The sequence below is a fragment of the Schistocerca serialis genome, chromosome 4 (assembly GCF_023864345.2).
Source record: "Schistocerca serialis cubense isolate TAMUIC-IGC-003099 chromosome 4, iqSchSeri2.2, whole genome shotgun sequence".
NCBI classification, from domain to species: domain Eukaryota; kingdom Metazoa; phylum Arthropoda; class Insecta; order Orthoptera; family Acrididae; genus Schistocerca; species Schistocerca serialis.
In genome coordinates this window covers 448,143,138-448,168,412 of record NC_064641.1, presented here as the reverse complement: position 1 = coordinate 448,168,412, position 25,275 = coordinate 448,143,138, and the positions used below count along the sequence as shown (strand labels likewise).

At 40.1% G+C, this 25,275-nt stretch overlaps 1 protein-coding gene across 2 annotated transcripts in view; it reads left to right on the top strand.

Moving 5' to 3' along the window:
- LOC126475084 (ABC transporter G family member 23) overlaps positions 1-22,526 on the top strand; it is a 380,919-nt gene extending 358,393 nt beyond the window's left edge. For both annotated transcript variants that reach the window (XM_050102651.1, XM_050102650.1), the window contains 3 exons: positions 6,638-6,814; positions 18,747-18,833; positions 21,272-22,526. In XM_050102651.1, coding sequence (XP_049958608.1) covers positions 6,638-6,814; positions 18,747-18,833; positions 21,272-21,486 — 479 coding nt within the window. In that variant the 3' untranslated portion in view covers positions 21,487-22,526. The remainder of the gene's footprint in view (positions 1-6,637; positions 6,815-18,746; positions 18,834-21,271) is intronic.
- Positions 22,527-25,275: the final 2,749 nt, after the last annotated feature.

Sequence of the window (25,275 nt, the reverse complement as noted above, 5' to 3'; positions counted from 1 at the left end):
TGCCTCTCACTGTTTTAAATGTCTTTTTAGTCACCATATATTGTTTTGTTTTCGCCACAGTTTCTTTAACACAACATTGATCTTCACATGATTTAGCAACATATTTTTTCTCTCTTTGAATTTCACTATCATTTTGTCACTTCTGTCAAGGACGAACATCGAGTTGACTTTTTAGTTCTTTCACTTCATTAATGAGCACCTTAATAACTTCACAAGAACACTATTTGTTATTCAAATTTAATCCTAATTTGTCTTCCATACATAACCAAAGTTTTTGTTTCGAATTCACATTTACACAGGTGGAATGAAACACAGTTTTGCATTTGATACACATTATTCCCTTGCACACATGCCATCCTCAATAACAGAGTCCTGAGACTTTTCGAGGTGAAATTGTACTTTACTGGTAAGATGTTGTTGATATGCTGTCTAATTTGACCGTTCTCACATGTCTCTTTTCCATCACTTTTGATGTTATAAAGCATGCTAAACACATATTTACACTATATGTATTACACTTTTCAATCTATGAGTTACATTTACAACACTTATTTACACGAATTTTACTTTTATTTGTCAAGTATTGTGACTGACTATTTGAACTTGATGCCATCTTGACATATGTGTAAAAGTGAAAGAAATAAAATAAGAAATGGAAAACAAGTCCTTAAAAGTATCACTGATTGGTTTTCTGCAAATGCTCTCACCCTCAGTTTTAAAAAGATGCAATGTATTCAGTTCTGCAAATGTGGGGTTGCCACACCAGTGATAACTATAACACATGGTAAGACAATTCTTAGATATCCACACTGATGAGAATTTAAACTGCAAAAAGCACATGTTGGAACTTCTAAAACAACTTAGTCCAGCCACATTTGCTCTTAGAATCTTTGCAAATCTAGGCGAGAGACAGATCAGTAAGTTGACATATTCTACATATTTTCATTCAATAATGTCATATGGAATAATGTTCTGGAGAAACTCATCTTTACAAAAGAAGGTCTTCATTGTTCAAAAATGTGCTGTAAGAATAACATGTGATGCTCACCTTGTAAACTTCATTTAAGAGATTGGGCATTTTGACTACTCCTTCATGGTACCGGTATATTTATTTCCTCATGAAGGTTATTGTAAATAATCCACTGCAGTTCAAAAGAAACAATGATGTACTTAATCACAATACCACATGGAAAACGGACATTATGACTCTACATTAAGATTATCGTTAGCATAAAAGTGGTGCAGAATGACCCAACTAAAATTTTTGCTCACTTACCCGGTGATATAAAATGTCTGACATACAGCAGAGTAAAATTTGAAAACAAACTGAAAAAATTCATCCTTAATAAATCCCTCTATCCCATAGTAGAATTTCTATTATTGTAATGTGTAAAAGGTGGTGGGTTGGAATTACTAACTCAATCTGTATTTAAGAAAATAATAAATCTCATAAATGTTCAGCATGCAGACACACTGACAAATTAATTTGCGATGAGAATATAAAATGGCTCATTCCACATCATAACAATTTATTGTGAAAATGATACATGGAACATGAAACTAAGTAACTCTCTTTGCTTCCTTTCCTCAGTCTGCTATCATGTCCTCTTCCTCCTTCTTCTACTTGTTCTTCTCCTCCTCCCCCTCCTCTCTCCCTCTCTCTCTCTCTCTCTCTCTCTCTCTCTCTCTCTCTCTCTCTCTCTCTGTGTGTGTGTGTGTGTGTGTGTGTGTGTGTGTGTGTGTGTGTGTGTGTGTGTGTTTTTCTGTCTTCCCCCTCCCCCCCCCCTTCCCCATCCACCCACTCTCTGTTCTACTCCCTCCCCTTTTTTGGTATGTCACAAATTAGTATGATGGTTCATTTGGAATGCACAGTAATGATCTTCCATTCACATATCATTGTTTATTCCAACAACTATTAATTTTACAGAAGTTGCTACAAAACTTAGGACTGGCAAATTACAAGTAATTAGCAGAAAACTTGTTATAAGTATTAAAAGGAGACTGTTCATGACAGATGGCCTCTTAAACTGCTGTAACACCCATATGAGCAGATCAGATTTCCCATCCTACCCTTCAGAATATCGTCAAGTGTAATTTGTAATGAAAATATGGACAAGAAGTGAAGCGTGCGCACGAATAACGCTGTATGGCACATTTTGCAGTTGTTGGGAAATTGACAAAAACTGTTAGTTCCAGAGAATTAATACGATATAATAATGCAATAGCAGATATGTATTGTTTGTGCATACAGCCTGTGGAAAATACTAATTTCTGGTTTTTAAAATTGCGCTAAGCACAGATTTTTTGAAAAAAAGTAAGTTTTAAAATGGAATAACGCTGTATGGCAATGGATATACAGCATTATTCCAGATCAGCCAGTGCTCTGCTGTAATTATAAGGTGTCTAGAATCCAAAAATAGTAAGTAAGAGAGTTAAAACAAGATACTAAATAATATTCATTGTAAACTGAATTGCTTGATCTTTTTTTTTTTTAAAAAAAAAAAAAAAATAGTTTATCAAGTTTAGGCTCAAATCTAGTACATTATAGTCAGTTGTCACACTGCAGGTTTTCATAAAACTGCCTGTATTTTGGTTCCGTATATTTCGTCATGTCCAATAGATCCCTTTTCTTCTCCTTATGTACTTTCAGTGTTCCGTTATAGAGCAACCGGAATTCAGAAGGCAATGGACAATTTTTTACTTGATATTCACAACCATGCTTTACAATACAATGTCTTTCCCATGGGCGAAGCACATTGTGGGTATGGCGCACGCTTAAATCTCAAGGATCGTCACTACACAGCTTCAACCAAAGTACATCGGTAATTTTCAAAGCAGGCGGCTTCTTCAAAAGCAACTCGATGAATCCTATGTCCTTGAATTCTTCCACCGTCTCGTGAATGGTCAGTTTTGAAGGATCGACAAAGGCCTCAGCAATGACGTGCTTCCATTCTGAAGGAACCATAACTTTTGACACTTTCTTTCTTTTCTCGATGACTGCAAAATCCCTGTCACAAGGTAGGAAACTGAGACCAGAACATAAAAACTTCTGATCTATTTCTGTAAAATACTTGCACCTGATCTCATAGAAATAAAGCGCTAAAACTCTCCAGCTGTTGTTCTGCCTGACACAGCGGTCAGACCAAACAATCAGTTTTCGTTCCATACCTTCGTCAAGCGTATCATAATTGTGCGTCATTAATTTAAGCAGACAGGAAACTATTTCGACTGAACCTCTCCTTGTGGTGGATTCATCCCACAAATTTATGGTGATGTTTCCAGTACCAACGTCATGAATCGTGAAATTATGCGACGACAGCTGTATCTGGTAGAATATATTGGAATGAGTCAATGTAGGACAAAGTAAAACCCTTGTAGGTCAACACACATAACATGTATATTGTTATTCCTCTTAGCCATTTCCGTATCATTTTTTAGGGCTTTGTATACTTGTTTCATTTCCACATACTTGGTCTGCCCTTCAATGATGCAACTGACTCTCAATTTCGATCTTGTGCAGTTCTATTTCATCTGAAGCTGCAATCATTTTGTTAAACAACAAGTTGCACAGTCAGCAAGTATATGATCTAGGTGTTCCGATACGCAGATTAAAATCTGTTTGAAACAGACTTTGATAGTATGACCTGCTTATTGACTTTTCGGTAAACAACCGATACATTCTACAGAGGTTGAGATCGGGGTGCAGACATTCTTTTGAGGGTTTATTCCTGCTGTAATGGCTCATCTGCTTTGGGAAACTTGATATGTGTTGCCAAATAAGAGCCCTGTCGTTATTCGATACGGCATGTGGCCTATTGCAATATTTTCCTCTACCGTCTTTAGGAGTGGTTATTCCACCTTTTACTTTACATTGCAGTATCTGCATTCGTCGCTGGGTGATGGAGAATATGTCAAGCAATGTTTTTTGACACACTTCTCTTGAGTAAACTTTGTATTTGAAAGTAGCCTGTTTTCGTGAAGTATCGTCTGTCTTACCTCTCTTGCGCCTTGCTGGCTTGCCTACTTCCATGGATTTTATTAAGGTCCCGAGTTTGAATCTCGGTCGGGCACACACTTTTAATCTGCCAGGAAGTTTCATATCAGCGCACACTCCGCTGCAGAGTGAAAATCTCATTCTGGAAACATCCCCCAGGCTGTGGCTAAGCCATGTCTCCGGAGTATCCTTTCTTTCAGGAGTGCTAGTTCTGCAAGGTTCGCAGGAGAGCTTCTGTAAAGTTTGGAAGGTAGGGTACGAGATACTGGCAGAGGTGAAGCTGTGAGAACCGGGTGTGAGCCGTGCTTCGGTAGCTCAGATGGTAGAGCACTTGCCCGCGGAAGGCAAAGGTCCCGAGTTCAAGTCTCGGTCGGGCACACAGTTTTAATCTGCCAGGAAGTTTTATATGGACTGCTAATCGTATGTTAAGGCATGATATTCTTTGTACAGCTTTAACTTCATTTCCAGGTTTATGTCCTTGCATCCTTCTTTTGAGCACACTTGTGCATTGCATACACGATCCTGAATCACGAAAACAATTACTATTACTACCTAATATTCAACTAGATTATCAAATTTCACATCCTTTTTTAATAATATAGCATTACTCGGACTGAGTATTCTATTTTTTTCGCCAATGATATCTACAGAACTGCAGTTAATTTCATTCACGTTACATACTTTTACTGTAATGTTTTCAGAAGATACACATAACATGTCATTAGAGCCATGTACTCTACAGGGCACATCGCCACTTTGCAGGACACATATGCTTCTCTAAAGACATGCACCTTTATACAAAACCCATACAGCATTATTCCACTCACCTGTGTTGGAGGCTGTTTCGCAGAAACTACCTTTCCTTTTCATGATTTATATTCCAGTCTAGCATCACGAAGCCTTTTCCTCTTAATATCCTTCCAACTACCAATGTTAATTTTCCTTTTCCGTGCATTATTCGCATGTTTCAAACCACTTGCGGTAAGTGTCACCTTGCTGCACTCCGCCATTCTTGCAACATACAGCATTGTTCATGCAGAAGCGCGAAAACTGCGCGTCTCGTCGCTGTTTAGTGCTGCCCTCGGATGGTGAACATGTTAATTATAACAGCAGGTGATGCAGACTGCCGTATACAGCATTATTCCACGCGATTCTACGAAATGTCAAAATGTGCCATACAGCGTTATTCGTACGCATGCTTCAAGTATTGGTGATGAAGTTATAAATCCACAATGTTTGCCAACTTCTTAGAAGTGACAAGGTTCTTAATCTTCTTACAAAATCTTATCATTCTTTAAATTTGTTGCAGTAACTGCAGACCAGTAAAATGTAAATACAACAATATGCAAAATCAACACATTAGTGAATCACACATATCTGGACACTGGATTTCTCGATTATATTTTTGGAAGCATATTGAATCTTTTGTGTATGAGACATTAGCTGTCAATGCACAAATGTTACTAGCCAAAGTACTGTGGCATACCTTCCCAAATAATTAAATGTGGTAATCATCTGCTTGAATTCCTGTACTAAAATCAAATCCATAATGAAACCTTATGTGCAATAGATCATGTGCACTGTACAAGAATTTTATTTCAGTTTAATCAACCTCAAAATAAATGTTGTCATATACTGACATAATATAATATAGGAGAACATGGGTTTCTAGTTGATTTTTTTGTCCTCTCTTCACATTCCTTACCTAATCAATAACTTGTTAAAACACAACATATCAATTTATGGAAACTGTTTTAGATTAGAAAATTCTTATTTTTTGAAGCTAATATAGTTTTGCTTCTGAAAAATGTGCTGTAATCCATAAATTTCAGAAAGAATTGTACTCTTCAAAGATACAAGGCATTCCAGTGACTTTAGGAAACTGGTACAGCAATTATAAAACTGTTTTGTGAACTAAATTTCTCATTAAGAACTATTAATACCATTATTTTTAATGTTACGAATATCAAATACTGCTACTTGTTTATTTACATATACAGGGGATAGAAATACAAGGTTCTCCTGCCAAATAACTGCTCAGTGGCAATGTGGGATATGTATCATGAGGTTCTGGAGCACTATTCCTATCCATTGCCCTATGACAAATTTGCATAACCACATAAGTTATAAATTCATCTACTGTATCTGTTTACTAACTGCCACAATAGGAACATTGCAACATGGTAACAAAACACATAAATTTAGAAATAAGTATTTTGTCATGATTTGGCAGCTTCGTAAAAAAAATCCTTTAACAGAGAGCAAAGAAAACTAGCTGGATGAGGAAAAGGAAAGTAGAATTTTCGCTCCATACTGGCACACTGTTTGGAAAAAGTTTTTCTGCCAACTGTATCCGTTGCTATCTCCTTATGCATTTGCCCCACAGTGAAAGAACTAATTTTAAAATTTAAAGAAACTTAAGATCCATTTTCATATTTTTCTGTATGCATAGCTGTCAGCAATAATCTAATTGGCCTAGTTTTTTAGTGTTTTCTTTCAATGGGTAATGTATTTGTACAATTTCTTCATAATTGTTTTCTGATTATTTCCTTAATCATCACATGGATTTTTGTAACAGAAGTAATCTCATACATGTCATTAGCGTGAAAGTGTCATTTCTAAATTATATTATCTTCATTTCAGGTATCACAGTGACCGAGATATTATTTTCACATGTAGTTACACAGTTCATGGTTATGTGTGGCCAAACGGCTCTTGTGCTTGTATTTTCATTCCCTGTTTTTGGCATAACATGTGTGGGCAGCATGGGTATTGTAATTGCACTTACAATGCTGACAGGATTCTGTGGAATGTGTTTTGGTAAGTTCTTATGTAATTTACTATAATACATGTAAATATTCTAAAGTACAGATCTATATGACATATTTTCAGTGTGACAAAAATAACCAGACTGCCATCAAAAATGTACATATATGGTACTTAGTAAAAGTAGTATAGCAGATAAAACTGTTCTGGGCCTCAGCGGTCAGAGACTGTGGTCATGTGTGTGTGTGTGTGTGTGTGTGTGTGTGTGTGTGTGTGTGTGTGTGTGTAAGCATCGCTTACGGCATTAGCTGTTTTGAATGGACACTCAAACAATTCAATAATTTTGTTTGACGTCTGTCTTCATGAGAAAAATATTGAATACAAATGGGATGCATTTTTCTATTTCCTTTATTAGATGTATCAGTTGCGATACTGAAGTAAATTTTAAGATATCCATCATGACCAGAAGATTTTCTTCAGCTCTGGGGCCAAGTACATCTTTGAATATACTTCCAGACTTAGTCCTGCCACAGGAAATTTTTTTTGTAATAGCTGAATCAGGCAATATATGAGGAAGCAATTTCATGGCACAGTCCATGAATAAGTATGAAATCTTATGTTTAACACAATGATATGTTACCATTAATTCAGCCAGGGTTATTGTACTAATTTCTGTGAAATTATATTTTGGAGAAAAATTTGTCATTAAGTTCAAAGTGCTTCTCAAAAGCTGTTTCCTTTTATGTTCATTTCCATTTGCGTGATGTTACTGCTCGATCCACTATGAGATATGGAGAAATCCTTATCGCAAATTTTGCATTGTGAGTAAAAAATTGAACTACCTTTGGCACCCCTTGAATTCCTCTGTAACCATTCATCATAAAAGTGGTTATTATTATTATTGTCACTTTCAGGATCACTCATTGTGGCAAACTGTTTTCTGAAAAGAGAAAAAAACATCACACTATTCCATGCCAAGCCATGCCATCGTGGCGTCATCAGACACCCATATAAAATAAAATTAAAAAATATTACAGAATCAAATAAATATACATATAAATATTTATACAGCAATTCTGGCAACCCAATCCCTGAAATCATACTTAATCAAAAAGAATAAAATGAAGCTAGTACAATTAACTCATCAATTCCTAGTGTCACGTTCAGTGAGGAAGATTTGTTATTTTATTATCTATGTGTGAAAGCAAATAACATATTATTATTTTTAATGCAAGGAGCCTAAAATAGGAAGGAACTGAGAAGTTAACCCTTTGTATTCCATAAAGCAGACACAGGGCAGCATTGTGTGCTCATGTTTAAATCGCCGCTGCCTGAGCAGCAGCACGCCACAGAGAATTGTGCAGATCACGTTGTGAAAACAATGGGACCACTGACCAACAATTAGGGTGTATATTAAAACAAAAAGTGTGCTTTCATTCAAATATATTTATAGAAGCATTGCATAAAAATACTTTTCATGGCGTGATCTTTTTACAGTAGAAACTTCGCTAGTGCAAAAGTGACGGCCTCTCAGAAATACTTCTCATCCGATTTTAAGGAAACTATTCAGTATAAAAAATTGAAACTTTAAACATGTCGTAGTCAAATATATTAGCAAAAATCAAACAATGAAAAATCCAGGATTGAATGTAACAATATTATGAAAAGGAAAGTTGCTACTCATCATATAGCGGGGATGCGGAGTAGCAAATAGGCACAACAAAAATACTGTCACAAATAAATAAACCTTTCGGCCATTAGGGCCTTCGTCAACAATAGACGTAGACACACAAACACAACACACACACACACACACAAATACACACAAACACAACTCACACACATGACTGCAGTCTCAGGCAACTGAAACCACACTGCAAGCAGCAGCACCAGTGCATGATGGGAGTGGCGAATGGGTGGGGATAAGAAGGAGGCTGGATGGGGAGGGGGTGAGATGTATGGTGGGGGTGGCAGACAGTGAAGTGCTGCAGGTTAAATGGAGGGCAGGGGAGAGGTGGGGAGTAGGGGGAGGGGAACTACTGGAAAAGGAGATAATTAAAAAGGCTGAGTGTGATGGTGGTATTACGGCTGTGTAGTGATGGAATGGGAACAGAGAAGGGGCTGGATGGTCGAGGACAGTGACTAACGAAGGTTGAGGCCAGGAGGGTTACGGGAATGTAGGATCTATTGCAAGGAGAGTTCCCACCTGCGCAGTTCAGAAAAGCTGGTGTGGGTGGGAAGGATCTATATGGCACAGGCTGTGACGCAGTCATTGAAAGGTAGGATGTCATGTTTGGCAGCGTGTTCAGCAACAGGGTGGCCCACTAGTTTCCTGGCCACAGTTTGTCAGTGGCCTTTCATGTGGACAGACAGCGTGATGGTTGTCATGCCCACATATACACATCAAAAAAAGTTTTGCATCACCTCAGTTCCGAGAGTTCCAGAACCTGTACAGAAAATTGGAATAGAGATCAACATAAACATCATTTCCGCCCTTTTTATTGCTCATGAAAACCACACATTGCATGTTGTACCATCATACAGCGAGATCTTCAGAAGTTGTGGTCCAGATTGCTGTACACACCAGTACCTCTAATACCCTGTAGGATGTCCTCTTGCATTGATGCATGCCTGTATTCATCAAGGCAATGTTGGTACAGATTGTCGCACTCCTCAATGGCAATTCAGTGTAGATCCCTCAGAGTGGTTGGTGGGTCACATCATCCATAAACAGCCCTTTTCAATCTATACCAGGCATGTTTGTAGGGTTCATGTCTGGAGAACATGCTGGCCACTCTAGTCAAGCGATGTCTTTATCCTGAAGGAAGTCATTCACAAGTTGTGTGTATGATGGGTGCACGAATTGTCATCCATGAAGACAAATGCCTCACCAATATGCTGCCAATATGGTTGCACTATCAGTTGGAGGATGGCATTCATGCATCATACAGCTGTTACAACACCTTCCATGACCACCAGCGGCGTACGTCGGCCCCACATAATGCCACCCCAAAACAGCAGGGAACCTCCACCTTCCTGCACTCGCTGGAGAGTGTGTCTAAGGCTTTCAGCCTAATTGGGTTGCCTGCAAACATGTATCCGACGATTGACTGGTTGAAGGCATATGTGACACTCATTGGTGAAGAGAACGTGATGTCAATCCTGAGCGGTCCATTCGGCATGTTGTTGGGCCCATCTGTACTGCACTGCATGGTGTCATGGTTGCAAAGATGGACCTCACCATGAATGTCGGGAGTGAAGTTGCGCATCATGTAGCCTATTGCGTACAGTTTGAGTAGTAACAGGATGTCCTGTGGCTGCACAAAAAGCATTATTCACCATGGTGATGTTGCTGTCAGGGTTCCTTCAAGCCATAATCTGTAGGTAGCCATCATCCACTGCAGCAGTAGCCTTTGGGCGGCCTGAGCAAGGTATGTCATTGACAGTTCCTGTCTCTTTGTATCTGCTCCATGTCCGAACAACATTGCTTTGTTTCACTCCGAGATACCTGGACACTTCCCTTGTTGAGAGCCCTTCCTGGCACAAAGTAACAATGCAGACGTGATTGAACCACAGTATTGACCATCTAGGCATGGTTGAACTACAGACAACATGAGCTGTGTATTTCCTTCCTTGTGGAATGACTGGAACTGATCAGCTGTTGGACGCCCTCCGTCTAATAGGCATTGTTCATGCATGGTTGTTCACATCTTTGGGTGGGTTTAGTGACATCTCTGAATAGTCAGAGGGACTGTGTCTGTGATACAGTACCCACATTCAACATCTATCTTCAGGAGTTCTGGGAACCAGGGTGATGCAAAACTTTTTTTGATGTGTGTAGAATGCAGCACAGTGGTTGCAGCTTAGCTTGTAGATCACATGACTGGTCTCACAGGTAGCCCTGCCTTTGATGGGATAGGTGATGTTCATGACCAGACTGGAGTAAGTGGTGGTGGGAGAATGTATGGGACAGGTCTTGCATCTAGGTCTATTCAGGGATATGAGCCACGAGGTATGGGGTTGAGAGCAGGTGTTGTGCAAGGATGAACGAGTATATTGTGTAGTTCGGTGAACGGTGGAATACCACTGTGGGAGGGGTGGAAAGGATAGTGAGCAGGACATTTCTCATTTCAGGGCATGACAAAAGGTATTCGAAACCCTGGCAGAGAATGTAATTCAGTTGCTTCAGTCCTGGGTGGTACTGAGTTACAAGGGGATTGCTCCTCTGTGGCCGGACAGTGGGACTTTGGGATGTGGTGGGAGACTAGAAAGATAAGGCACAGGAGATTTGTTTTCATACAAGGTTGGGAGGATAATCATGGTCTGTGAAGGCTTCAGTGAGACCTTTGGGATATTTCAAGAGGGACGGCTCATCACTACAGATGCGATGACCATGGTTGGCTAGACTGTACGGAACAGACTTCTTGGTATGGAACGGGTGGCAGCTGTCGAAGTGGAGTTATTGCTGGTGGTTAGTAGGTGTGATATGGACAGAGGTACTGATGCAGCCATCTTTGAGGCAGAGGTCAACATCTAGGAAGGTGGCTTGTTGGTTTGAGTAGGACCAGGTGAAGCAAATGCGGGAGAATTTGTTGAGGTTCTGGAGGAATGTGTATAGGGTGTCCTCACCATCAATCCAGATCGCAAAGATGTCATCAGTGAACCTGAACCAGATGAAGGGTTTAGGATTCTGGGTTTTTGGGAAGGATTCCTCTAAATGGCCCATGAATAGGTTGGCATAGGATGATGCTATGCAGCACCCATAGCCATACCATAGATTTGTTTGTAGGTGATGCCTTCAAAGGAGAAGTAATTGTGGGTAAGGATATAGTTGGTCATGGTGACTAGGAAGGAGATTGTTGGTTTGAAATCCATCGGAGAGTCATTGGAGGAAATAGGTGGTATCTTTTATATAGGAGGGTAGGTTTCAGGTAATAGGTTGACGGTGTTGGTCTACAAGAGCAGAGATTCTCTCAGTAGGGGCACAGTAACCGGCCACAATGGCACATCCTAGATGGTTAGGTGTATGGACTTTAGGAAGCATGCAGAAGGTAGGAGTGCAGGGAGTGGTAGGGGTGAGTAGAGAGATGAAGTCCGAGGAGGGGATCTGGGATGGGCCTAAGGATTTGCGTAGCGACTGGAGATCCTGCTGGATTTCCGGAATGGGGTCACTGTGGAAAGGTTTGTAGATGGAAGTATCAGTCCTTCTACCAAGTAGTCCTTAAGGTTCAAAACAACAGTGGTGGAGCCTTTGTCCGTGCATAGAATTATAAGACCAAGATCAGTTTTTAGATGGTGGACTGTGGTACTTTCTGTGGATGTAAGGTTAGTTTGCATATTGAGGGATTTGGGGAATGATGGTGAGGCAAGTTTCGAGGTTAAGAAATTTTGGAAAGTTAACAGGGGGTGAATAGGGGACAGTGGGGGTGGATTACGGTTGGATGGAGGAGTGAACTGAGTTAGGCAGGGTTCAGTATTGGTCTTTGGTTGAGTCTCATTAGTAGGGTTGGTGGCAAAAATGTGTTTCCATTGTAGAGACCAGGATAAGGAGAGAAGATCTTTAACAAGTCCTGCATGATTGAATTTGGGAGTGTGGCAAAAGTTGAGACCTTTGGAAAGCACTGATGTTTCTGTGGACTAAGGCATCTGAAGGAAAGGTTCACGATTGTGTTATGGATCTGTTTAGGTTCTGGATTCCGTGAGGTGGTGGGAGGAAGGTTTGGAGGGTGGGTTAAGTGCAGTAGGCCTACAAGACAGGTTTTGTCAGCTATGAGGGGACATGGGGGAGGATGTTTGGAGGTTGTTGCAGAGGTGGTGGACAGTGATACTCCAATGTGGGAGTAGGAAGCTCTCTATCCTGCACAGGCACACCAATTGCAGTGTTTATATGATGAACAGTACCATCATGAACAGCACAAACTGCATGTGGCCTGATAGTAGGGTGCACATCTGTAGCCAGAAACACACTGAGTTGTAGAGCAGGGTAACTGGTCAGAGCAGTTAACTGGTCGGAGCAGTGGGAACACTGTCAGAATCATGCACTGAAGTTGGATACAGTACTTCACAAACTTGTTCGGATTCCTTGCAGCTAGGCCTTGGAAGTATGTTGGCATCCTCTGAAGAGGCAGACATGTGGTGTGGCTGTTGCAAATATTGCAGAACAGCTAGATTGTGCTTGGCAGTGTGAATTGATGCTGCTGGGTCATCAGTGTGTTGCCACAGATCCATGTTTTCTCATCCTGTGCTGTCATTTGTGGTGCTAGTGAAGTTGGACGTCAGAGAGCAAAGCTCACTGGAGAGTGCTGAGCACTTTAGGAGGATGTCCAGTGGTCTATCTCAATGTGATGATGAGGTGGGAGTGGGACAGGAATTTTCAGGGAGAATTTCACTGATACCTCGAATGATTGCCTGCTGACTGTCAGGCCTAATAACAAATCATGGGAAAGATAAGGAAGCAGCTGGTAGTGATGCAGAAAGTCTGCTCCCAGGACCATCTTGGTGATGAGAAAGGTCCAGTGCATATGTCTCTCTGCCACCAAGCCCAAAGTGATTGAGGTGGTGCCGGCAAACTCAATGACTGTAATTTGTGTCATGTAATTGGAATGATGATGGTGAGAGAGTAGTCAGTGCTTGAGCTAGTGGGAAGGTGCTGACATCAGTGCCCATGTCAATGAGGAATTAGATTTGCTTCAGATGGTCATACACAAATAAGCATGAGCGTCGGAAGGGCTGCAAGAGGTGGCAGAACTGTGCAGTTGCGGTTGATTAAGGCATCTTGTGATTGTAGAGTGGCCTGGTGCACCTGCAATAGACCACTGTGTCCGTTTGGGTAAAGACAACACTCTGCAGTCGCTAGCCTCCCATCTGAATCTGCTATGGAACCAACAGAATCACTCGGCTGTCGAAGAGGCGCAGGCAGGTGGTGTTGTTCTCTGAAGTGGTGTCTGTTTTAAAACAGTACTGGGGATTGGGGGGGGGGGGGGGGGGGTATGCCAGGGTTGGAAAGCCGGGGAGGTGAGCGTATTTGCTGCATCGTTCAATAATTGTTGCCTGTCAACACTTTGAAGGTCACACGACAAGGTGGTGGGAGGGGGTCCAGGTCAGATCGGCTGGAGTTGGCAGGCCTCAAATGTGTCATGACTGAACAAGTGGAAGCAGTGATGGTGGCCAGCACCAAGTGAGGTAGCTTGGGCGAGCTCGGCACTAGTCGCTTAGCCTCAGTTGCCTCATAGCTGAGAGGAGCAATGACCTTGCTGACATCAGAGTAGCCGTTGACGAGAGTACGATGCTGTGCCAGGGTGTGAATTCAGTTCATGAGGCAAAGTCTGACATTGAGATGGTTATCCGTGTGTGACAGCATTGTGTTCTGGATGTGTGTGGGTTGTTATGATAGCCAGTGTCCAAAGCATGCGGTCGGGCATCAGCGCAGGATCAATCTGTGTCTGTAGGCACCGCCAGACTGACAGTGGTGGGTTGTCTCCAAGGGTTTCTTCTTGCGTTACTACATGTAGTTGGTGTTCCAGGTAGAATGAGAGGCGCTGGAGTAGCAAAGCCTTAGTTATCTCGTACTTGCTGTGAGTGGGTGCTGCACCGTCATTGAAGATCCCATAGAGAGATAGCAAGCATTTGCATAGAGTTAACCATACTGCTGGAAGGTCAGTACACAACAGGGGTAGTTTAAAACGAGGCTGGGTGGTGTGGAGACTGTCCATGTGTTGTACGCTCGGGACTATCCAGAGCATGGTGTTGACCAATGCGGCCACTGCAGGAGCAACAGAGCATGTAATATGCAGTTGCTGCATCTCTTGGAAGTGCTTATCTGGCAGCAACGTGGAAGCATGTGATGCTAATGGCGTGGACATCATGTCATCCAGAGCAAAGACCTTGGGCGACATACAGTACGATGAGGCTCGTGGAAGTGTGGTGTTGTGTGGCTAGGATGGGATGTATAATGCTTAGTCAAACGGATGCATCCTGTCCCTATGAGTGGTGTACAAGAGGACAAAAGCACACAGCATGGCTGGCACAGATGTGATGTCAGACATGGGTTGGTGCAACGTAGATGGAACTTGAAGTAGTGAATGCTGCCAAAGTTCAGGCCTGTGGAGCATGTTAGCACAGTATGCAGAATGCATCTGAGAGGTGTGAGACACAAGGTATGTGGTGGTGGTGGTTAGGTTAAACATGGTATGTGGTGTGGGAGGCGCACTGTTCAGTACACCGGGATCACTTTTGAGTGGAACTAATGGTGCAGAAATAGTTGTGACATGAGGCTCAGATACTGTGGTGGGATTGGCCATCATAATTTTCTGCCTTTAATTGGAGTGGTAGATGAGATAATGGCACGATTATTTGACAGGCAGTTGTTGATGCACTGGAAAGGCACTGGTAGGAGTGTCCAATCAGCATTGTGGCTGGAAAATATCACTTGAAAAGTTGCTGGAAAGGTTCAGCAGTCTGTGGGTAGGCATGGGAACTGGAGTAGAGAAAAATCTAGGAGCACACAAGGTAACAGTTGCAGGATAAACAGTGCTTCATCGTTTGTCACTCCACTCAGCATTGTTTCTGTCTAAATCATTGCACTGAAGTTCCTCTAGTCCAGGTCGAATGTTACATTGTAAATTGTGACACAGAATGTTCATATCGCATCGTGGCAATATTTGTGAAGTATCCTCGGTGCCATCGTTGACACAGCGAGGTGATGTGGTGAATGATGGCAGTATTGTTGAGTACCCAACAGGTGCAGCAGATCTGCACTAAATCACTATGCAGTACAGTAGATGAGTCACCAGTGTAGGAAATGCAGTTCCAGCAAGAGTGCATATGTAATAATGGTAAAAAGAGTGTGGTAGACAGATCCTTACTTTATTTACTGGACAGAATTACATCATGGTCTACACTGGACAGAGGTTCAACACATACTAAACCATCTGAGATATTGTTGTTCACTCTACTGCCCAGGGCAGTGATGTTTGTTTTGTCAGTCAAAGGCGACATATAGTTGCTGTTTCACCACAAAGACATTTAAAGATGATAGGTGGCCATGTTATGCTGATGGATGTGACTACCATTATATATTTCCATTTATACAAAGAAAAAACTACACACTACTTTCTGCAGGCCATGGACCGTCAGCAGAACACTTGCTTTCAGATGTGTTACTGACATGTGTTCAGACACAGAAAGTATTCCTTCATCTGTTGAGGAATTTACTAATTCTTCCAACTCAACATCAGACAGTGATCTAATTGTTATGGTGTTGCAATTCAAACTGAGCAGAAACAATGATGTTTCAAATAGCTGAGAGTTGCTAAACAGATTCCTGGAAAAAGCAAGAAACAATCCATTGTTATTGATTGCTCAGAGTATTTTGGATTGTTAAAAATCATTGTTATCATAAAGTAAAACAAAAAACTGTAAAAAATTGACGTTAGAATTGTAATATTTACACTGAGGTGACAAAAATCATGGGATACCTCATAATATCACGTCTGATCTCCTTTTGTGCAGCATAGGGCATCAACTTGATGTTGCATGGACTCAACAAATCATTGGAAGACACCTGCAGAAATAATGAGCCACACTGGCCCTATTGCCATCCACAATTGCGAAAATGTTGCTGGCCCAGGATTTTGTGCATGAACTGACCTGTCAATTATGTCCCATAAATGTTTAGTCAATGGCCAAATCATTCACTCAAATTGTCCAGAATGTGTTTCAAACCAGTCATGAACAATTGTGGCCCAGTGACATGGCATACAGTCATCCAAAAAAAATCCATTATTGTTTGGGAACATGGAGTCCATGAAAAGCTTCAAATGGTCTCCAAGTAGTCAAACACAACCATTTCCATTCAATTATTGGTTCAGTTGTACCAGAGGACCCAGTCCATTCCCTGTAAAAACAGCCCACCCCATTATGGAGTCACCACCAGCTTGAAAGTGCCTTGTTTGACAACTTGGGTCCATAGCTTTGTGGGATCTGAGATACACTTGAACCCTGAAATCAGTTCTTACCAACTGAAATTGGAACTTCTCTGACTAGGTCAAAGTTTTCCAGTCATATAGGGTCTCACCAATATGGTCACTAGCCCAGGAGAGTTGTTGCAGGTGACGTCTTGTTGTTAGCAAAGGCACTTGTGTCAGTCGTCTGCTGCCATAGCCCATTAATGCCATATTTCACCTCATTGTCCTAAAAGATTCATTCATCATATGACCCACATCGATTTCTGTGCTTATTTCTCCCAGTGATGCTTGTATGTTAGCACTGACAACTCTACACAAACACTGTCACTCTCTGCCATTAAATGAAGGCCATCAGCTATTGCATTGTCATTCTTGAGAGGTAATGCCTGAAATTTGGGATTCTCGGCATTCTATTGACACTATCAATCTCAGAATATTGAATTCCCAAAGGATTTCTGGAATGGAATGTCCCATCTTCTAGTTCCAACCACCATTCTGCATTCAAAGTCTGCAGCCATAATCACATTGGAAACCTTTTCACATTAATCATCTGAGTACAAATGACAGAGCTCTGCCAATGTACTGCCCTTTTATACCCTGTGTATGGGATACTACCACCACTTGTATATGTGCATATTGCTGCCCCATGACTTTTGTTACCTCGCTGTATGTCAGTTCATTATGACCTGAACATTACGTATGTTACTGTTATGACTAAATTATGTAAAATACTTTAAAACATTTTTATATACATATTTCTCATGTATTTTCAGACAGTCACTGAATTTCAGAAAGTTATCTTGGAAATAATGAGAAACAAAATTTATAATGATTTTGGGACATATAGACCAGAACAGAATAGCAGGGTTAAATGACAAACGATCACCAACTAGAATCTTAAGTGTTGTAACTGTACTTATATTCTATAGCACAGAAAGCATACTGGTATACTTCATATGTAGAATATGCTCAGTACAAACTTGGCCTATAGCTATGCGTGAGGAAGAGAACAGTGGTAATAGTTGGGGCCCTGTTGTTATGCTGTGTGCAACAGAAGTCACAATAACAGTTCTCAGTGTAATAGCCAATAATCAGTAGGCAACTAAAATAACATTTATTTGTAGCAAAGAGTTGTACTCACCAAATGGCCAGGGTCTGAATGTGTCTGCCATTCATGAAACACATTACCCTGTTTAAGGTGTAACCCTGTAAAATAACTGATTTTCTGTAAAATGGTTATTGCCCCACTTAGGAAAAATCGTGGTTCATACTATTGTGTACCATGTAGAACACAATTTTCAAAATGTAGAACACTGAAATATTTAAAGCAAATTCACTTGAAAATTCTTAAAACTATACATTTGTATGACTTCTTTATACAGTCACCATTCAGATTTAAATATTTATCACACTTCTTAATCATCTGACAAGTGCAGAATGTCAGAATTATGTTAAAGAGGTTTGGAGTACAGCAAATTCTTCACTTGCTTCCCAGGAAAAGACTGTCTACTAGTAAATGTGCCTGTCCATCAGATGCTACTAATTTCCAACAATTGTGGCATCTAATAAAATAACTATACATTTCAAATCCTTAATGCCAAATAGAGCATATAGTTTTCATATAGCCCTACTCTGCCAAACTGTACAGTAGTGAGTATTCAGTATTAAGCTGCAGCCTAACCACATGTTAAGTGACTAAGTTAGACAGTTCTCAGGTCAAAGGAAAGTAGGGGCATAACAGTGCCAGTGGGATATGCCTTGAGACAATGAGATGTGTGAATCAATATTTAGGTTGATGACATCTTTATTTATGTTTCCAGGTTAAATATGCAAAAGAACTGTGATCCTTATAGTTTGTATCCCCATTGTCATCATTACGTACCTTTTGCTATTATGACAATCTTTGTACAATAGCTATGATGTCTGTATCCCCATTGTTATCATTACGTACCTTTTGCTGTCATGACAATCTTTGTACAATAGCAATGATGTCTAACCTCTTTTGAATTATTCACTTACAGGTTTCTTTGTATCCTGTGTGTGTGCAAATGAAAGGACTGCTACATATCTTGCTATGGGGAGCTTTTTACCAATTGTTATGCTCTGTGGTAAGTGCAATTTAATCTGACCACTGGTATTTGTATGTATGGAATAAAAGGAGTAGTGGTTTCTACTACTTTAAAATTTTTCTGAAATTTAACTGTAGGGCAATCTAGAAAATAACTTCCATTAGTCTATAAATAAAACACTGGAATATTTAAAGCAAATTCACCAGAAAATCTTAAAAGTATACATCTGAATTACTTCTTTATATAATCACTATTCAGGTTTAAATATTTATTTTACTGCTTAATGATTTGACAAATTCTCTCCCTATAACTTTGGCACCTGAGATTGCACTCAGTCCATGTCAGCACCTCGAAATTCTTCATCAGAGTCAAATTATATTTCATGTGGATGAAGAGATGGAAATCACTTGGTTCGAAGTCCAGGCTGTAGGATGGATTTTCAAAAACATTCCATTTTAATGCCACAAAAAATCCTGAGTTTTCTGTGTAGTGTGTGGCTGGACATTGTTATGCAAAACTGCAGGTTGGTCAAGACACTGTATTGCCTGCTTTGGATGGCTCTTCTCAGTGTGCTTAATGTCTCATAGAAGGCTTCAGAATTGATTGTCCTTCCATGTTTCCTCATTAGCGTAGGAAACGTATGTCTCATCACCAATTACAATTCTGTTCTGTAAGACTTCCTTTGATATTTTAATGGGAAAGAAAACTCAGAGAAGCACTGATCTGCTGATTTTCCTGGTACTTAGAAAGGTGTTTTGGGACCAAACCAACACAGAAACTGGAATACATTAATTGTATAGTCATGATCACATGAAAAACACTCTATGACATCTATTGAAAGTTGTCTGGCAGTCAAGATATCAGGAGAAGCTATTTTTTTAAAATGTTTTAGCAATTTATTGTAGTGCTCATTTTGCATGGTTAAGGTGGTGAGCAAGGTGCGGTGTGGCTTTCTATCAGATCCCTAAGTCACTGACCTACTGTGTGAGTTAGTGTAGCAAACATATTGTTCCCCTCACTACTCTCCCTATGACATGAAATGGATGCTACTTTCTGGATAGCTATCATAATTAGAATTAAAGATTTTTTAGCTACTCAGATTGACAGCAGATATCAATGTGTACTTGTCATAATAGTAAAAAATACAATAGTACTTGCTTTTTACTTTTAAAATGGGGCTTACTGTCATGAACTTGTATGGTGTTAACAGCATGCTGATAAAAGGTAAGATTTAAGAGCTTCAGTAGTGAAATAAAATAAGTGGCACACTTCCTTTCATTTGTAAAATGTTGGAATTTTGCAACTGGTGTAAATAAGGTGTTTCTTTAATTTTTATTTTTATTTTGTTCTTTTGCGGGGAGGGGGGATCCAAAGCCTCATAATATTTGAGAACATACATAGGAAATCATGTTTAAATCTATGAAAATCATATCATATCTAACATAGAATCTCAAGCACATATGAAGAAAGAAAGGAGGTTCTCATTGACAGTGTAGTATTTAGATATGGAGCAGAAGCTCAGCTGGAAAGGGAACAGAAGAAAACTGGCTGCAACCTTTCCTTGGAATCAATTTCAGGGAGATGTGAATTGACAAAAAGTCTACATCAGGATGACTGTACATGCATTTGAGGACTTTACTTCCTGAAAACAAGTCCAGTATTTTAACTAACGTGTCAGTTTGCTTGTTCATAGATGAAGAAAGATAACATTAAAGTCCACAAATTAGCTGGGCTCTCACAAGACTGACTAAGATCTAAGTAACTGAGTTGGAAGATTCTCAATGAAAAGCTTTAGTTATGTTGTGGAAGCAATCTTAAAAAATTTCAAGGATCAGCTCTCAATGTGGATTCAAAATTACATTACTATCTGTCACATACCACATTTGCAAAAGAGTGAGAAAGAGATTAGCTTCTACAAAAACAAATGAGCAAACATTCACTTATGCTGTGCATGGAATGAGAACAAAATTTTCAATATGATACTATAAAAATTACTTCTTTACACAAACCTTAACTGTTGGTAATGTACAGACACACTTCTACTAGCCAGCCGCTGGTGGCCGAGCAGTTCTAGGCGCTTCAGTCTGGAACCGCACTACCGCTATGGTCGCAGGTTCGAATCCTGCCTTGGGCATGGATGTGTGTGATGTCCTTAGGTTAGTTAGGTTTAAGTAGTTCTACGTTCTAGGTGACTGATGACCTGAGATGTTAAGTCCCATAGTGCTCAGAGCCATTTGAACCATTTGAACACTTCTACTTGCAAAAATTATGAAAATCTTTTGAGATGAAGGAAGAAATAAGATTTGGGTCACACCAGTTCATGGGTTTATAGTTACAGATCTTCACATTCTTACATCTGAAAATAGTGAACATTAAGTCTTGATATCATTTTCTTGTTTGATTTTTGGAATGTGCAAGTAATATTGTCAATACTATTCCTTTTTGTAATATTCTTATTGCCTTGCATTACTGTACAGGTATTATATGGCCAATTGAAGGTATGCATCCGATCCTGAGGTACGTAAGTTTCATAATGCCACTGACTCAGTCAACAGAATCCTTGCGAACTGTTCTTGCCAGGGGATGGGAGTTTCATCAGCCAACTGTCTACTTTGGATTCGTCTCTACGTTCATTTGGATTATTGTCTACCTGACTGTGAGTGTACTAGTGTTGAAGTTCAAGAAAGGATAATGTATGAGTGGAAATTAAAACTCATACACAAATATTACGGCAACTGCTGTAAGAATACAGCATTCACTTCTGTGTATTTCACATCTGGTGAAGCTATCAAACAAAATCTGTGAAGCAGAATTGTTCTGTTTCCCATGGAACTGTTGCTTAACAAAGAATGAACATTCAGAAAGAATTCTGATAGAGTCTTTAGGTAGCACTGTTCCATGGTGCAACAATTGGTGAAACTGTAAGTGATCTGTTACATGAATGTTTTTGTTGAACACTTATTATATAAGTGATATGTATACTGTTTTATGTGTATGTTTTGTGCGTATTTACATGCATACAGTAATTAACTGGGAAGAATGCTATTCTTCTCTATCTAAGACTGTAAATAGCCACATTACTGTTCACTGATGACACAAAGTTAAATTACATGACTTTTTCCAGTAGTCATGCTACCACGTCATGCTGTCACAAAGCATAGACTGTGAGTGAGATATATAATCAGGGTGAAATTCTCTTGCCAAGCAGATTTTCCAATATGTGAGAGACATTTTTATGTCCACAAAAAAATAATGGTAATAAATCAACTGGCTATGTATGTAACATATTCATTAATCATCTCTGGGAACTGAATTTATATCTGTATTGACTTTGTTGTAAGTCTTGCCAAAACAGTGAGTTACACAAGTGTGTGTGTGTGTGTGTGTGTGTGTGTGTGTGTGTGTGTTGTGGGCGTGCCACCATACATCTGTCTGCACATTTCCATGTGTAGTTGAGATAGAGTGATTGTGTGTGATAGAGAGAGATAGAGAATTAATATGGAGCTGAATACATTCTTAATAATGAACTTGTGTTCATAAATGTGTTACTACTTTTTGATGCTTTTATAATGCATTGTGTGTCAATACATATAAAATTAGGATTAATTTTCATGGTTATTCAGTTTTGTTTCTCTGTTTCTGAGCAACCAAAAACATGCAATTTGAGATGATATGTTGTTGTACATTTGTCATTGTATAGTATATTAAAAATAAAGTTACTAAATAAGAAATTATAGTCAGTATTGTTTTACTTCCCATCTTCCACAATCCAGAGTCCTGGATTGCAAATTCTCCTTCCTTTCATTTCTTTCCTATCATCAACCAATTATTTAACATTCTGATAGGTCGCTATTTATGATTTCTTTATTTGACTACTTCCTACACTTACACATTTTTCTCGTATGTCCACTTTCCACTCTGGATGGCCCATGTGCAAGACCCAATTCACACACACACACACACACACACACATATATATATATATATATATATATATATATATATATATATATATATATATATATATATATATATATATATATATGAATATAATAGGGATTCCACGCGGGGAAATATATTTAAAAACAAAGATGAGGTGACTTACCGAACAAAAGTGCTGGCAGGTCGATAGACACACAAACAAACACAAACATACACACAAAATTCAAGCTTTCGCAACAAACTGTTGCCTCATCAGGAAAGAGGGAAGGAGAGGGAAAGACGAAAGGATGTGGGTTTTAAGGGAGAGGGTAAGGAGTCATTCCAGTCCCGGGAGCGGAAAGACTTACTTTAGGGGGAAAAAAGGACAGGTATACACTCGCACCCATACACATATCCATCCATACATATACGGACGCAAGCAGACATATTTTCTATATATATATATATATATATATATATATGTGTGTGTGTGTGTGTGTGTAATGGGGTGGGGAAGCATTCCACGTGGGAAGGATATATTTGGGAACGGAGATGATGTGACTTACCGTGCGGGGGCGCACAAAATTCAAGCTTTCCCAACAAACGGTTGCTTCATCAGGAAAGAGGGAAAGACGAAAGGATGTGGGTTTTAAGGGAGAGGGTAAGGAGTCATTCCAATCCTGGGAGCAGAAAGGCTTACCTTAGGGGGAAAAAAGGACAGGTATACACTCGCACACACACACATATCCATCGGCGCATACACAGACACAGACTGCTTGTGTCTCTTTCCTGATGAAGCAACTGCTTGTTGCGAATGCTTGAATTTTGTGTGTGTGTTTGTGTGTCTATCGACCTGCCAGCACTTTCGTTTGGTAAGTCACATCATCTTTGTTTTTAGATATATTTTTCCCACGTGGAATGTTTCCCTTTATTTTATATATATATAAACAAAGATGAGGTGACTTACCGAACGAAAGCGCTGGCAGGTCGATAGACACACAAACATACACACAAAATTCAAGCTTTCGCAACAAACTGTTGCCTCATCAGGAAAGAGGGAAGGAGAGGGGAAGACGAAAGGAAGTGGGTTTTAAGGGAGAGGGTAAGGAGTCATTCCAATCCCGGGAGCGGAAAGACTTACCTTACGGGGAAAAAAGGACAGGTATACACTCGCACACACGCACATATCCATCCACACATACAGACACAAGCAGACACGATGTCTGCTTGTGTCTGTATGTGTGTCTGTATGTGTGGATGGATATGTGCGTGTGTGCGAGTGTATACCTGTCCTTTTTTCCCCCTAAGGTAAGTCTTTCCGCTCCCGGGATTGGAATGACTCCTTACCCTCTCCCTTAAAACCCACTTCCTTTCGTCTTCCCCTCTCCTTCCCTCTTTCCTGATGAGGCAACAGTTTGTTGCGAAAGCTTGAATTTTGTGTGTATGTTTGTGTGTCTATCGACCTGCCAGCGCTTTCGTTCGGTAAGTCACCTCATCTTTGTTTATATATATATAAAATAAAGGGAAACATTCCACGTGGGAAAAATATATCTAAAAACAAAGATGATGTGACTTACCAAACGAAAGTGCTGGCAGGTCGATAGACACACAAACACACACACAAAATTCAAGCATTCGCAACAAGCAGTTGCTTCATTAGGAAAGAGACACAAGCAGTCTGTGTCTGTGTATGCGCCGATGGATATGTGTGTGTGTGCGAGTGTATACCTGTCCTTTTTTCCCCCTAAGGTAAGCCTTTCTGCTCCCAGGATTGGAATGACTCCTTACCCTCTCCCTTAAAACCCACATCCTTTCGTCTTTCCCTCTTTCCTGATGAAGCAACCGTTTGTTGGGAAAGCTTGAATTTTGTGCGCCCCCGCACGGTAAGTCACATCATCTCCGTTCCCAAATATATCCTTCCCACGTGGAATGCTTCCCCACCCCATTACACACACACACACACACACACACACACACACACACACACACATATATATATATATATATATATATATATATATATATATATATATATATATGTTATATATAAAAACAAAGATGAGGTGACTTACCGAACAAAAGCGCTGGCAGGTCGATAGATACACAAACAAACACAAACACACACACAAAATTCAAGCTTTCGCAACAAACTGTTGCCTCATCAGGAAAGAGGGAAGGAGAGGGGAAGACGAAAGGAAGTGGGTTTTAAGGGAGAGGGTAAGGAGTCATTCCAATCCCGGGAGCGGAAAGACTTACCTTAGGGGGAAAAAAGGACAGGTATACACTCGCACACGCACATATCCATCCACACATACAGACACAAGCAGACATATATATATATGAAAACAAAGATGATGTGACTTACCATACGAAAGAGCTGGCAGGTCGATAGAAACACAAACAGACACATACATACACACAAAATTCAAGCTTTCGCAACAAACTGTTGCCTCATCAGGAAAGAGGGACAGTTCCGTCCTCCGTCACAGCGGGACCCACCTCCTCTTCCTCAAAATCACCCTCTCCAAACCTTCCAGGAATTTCTGACTTCCAGCCTTGC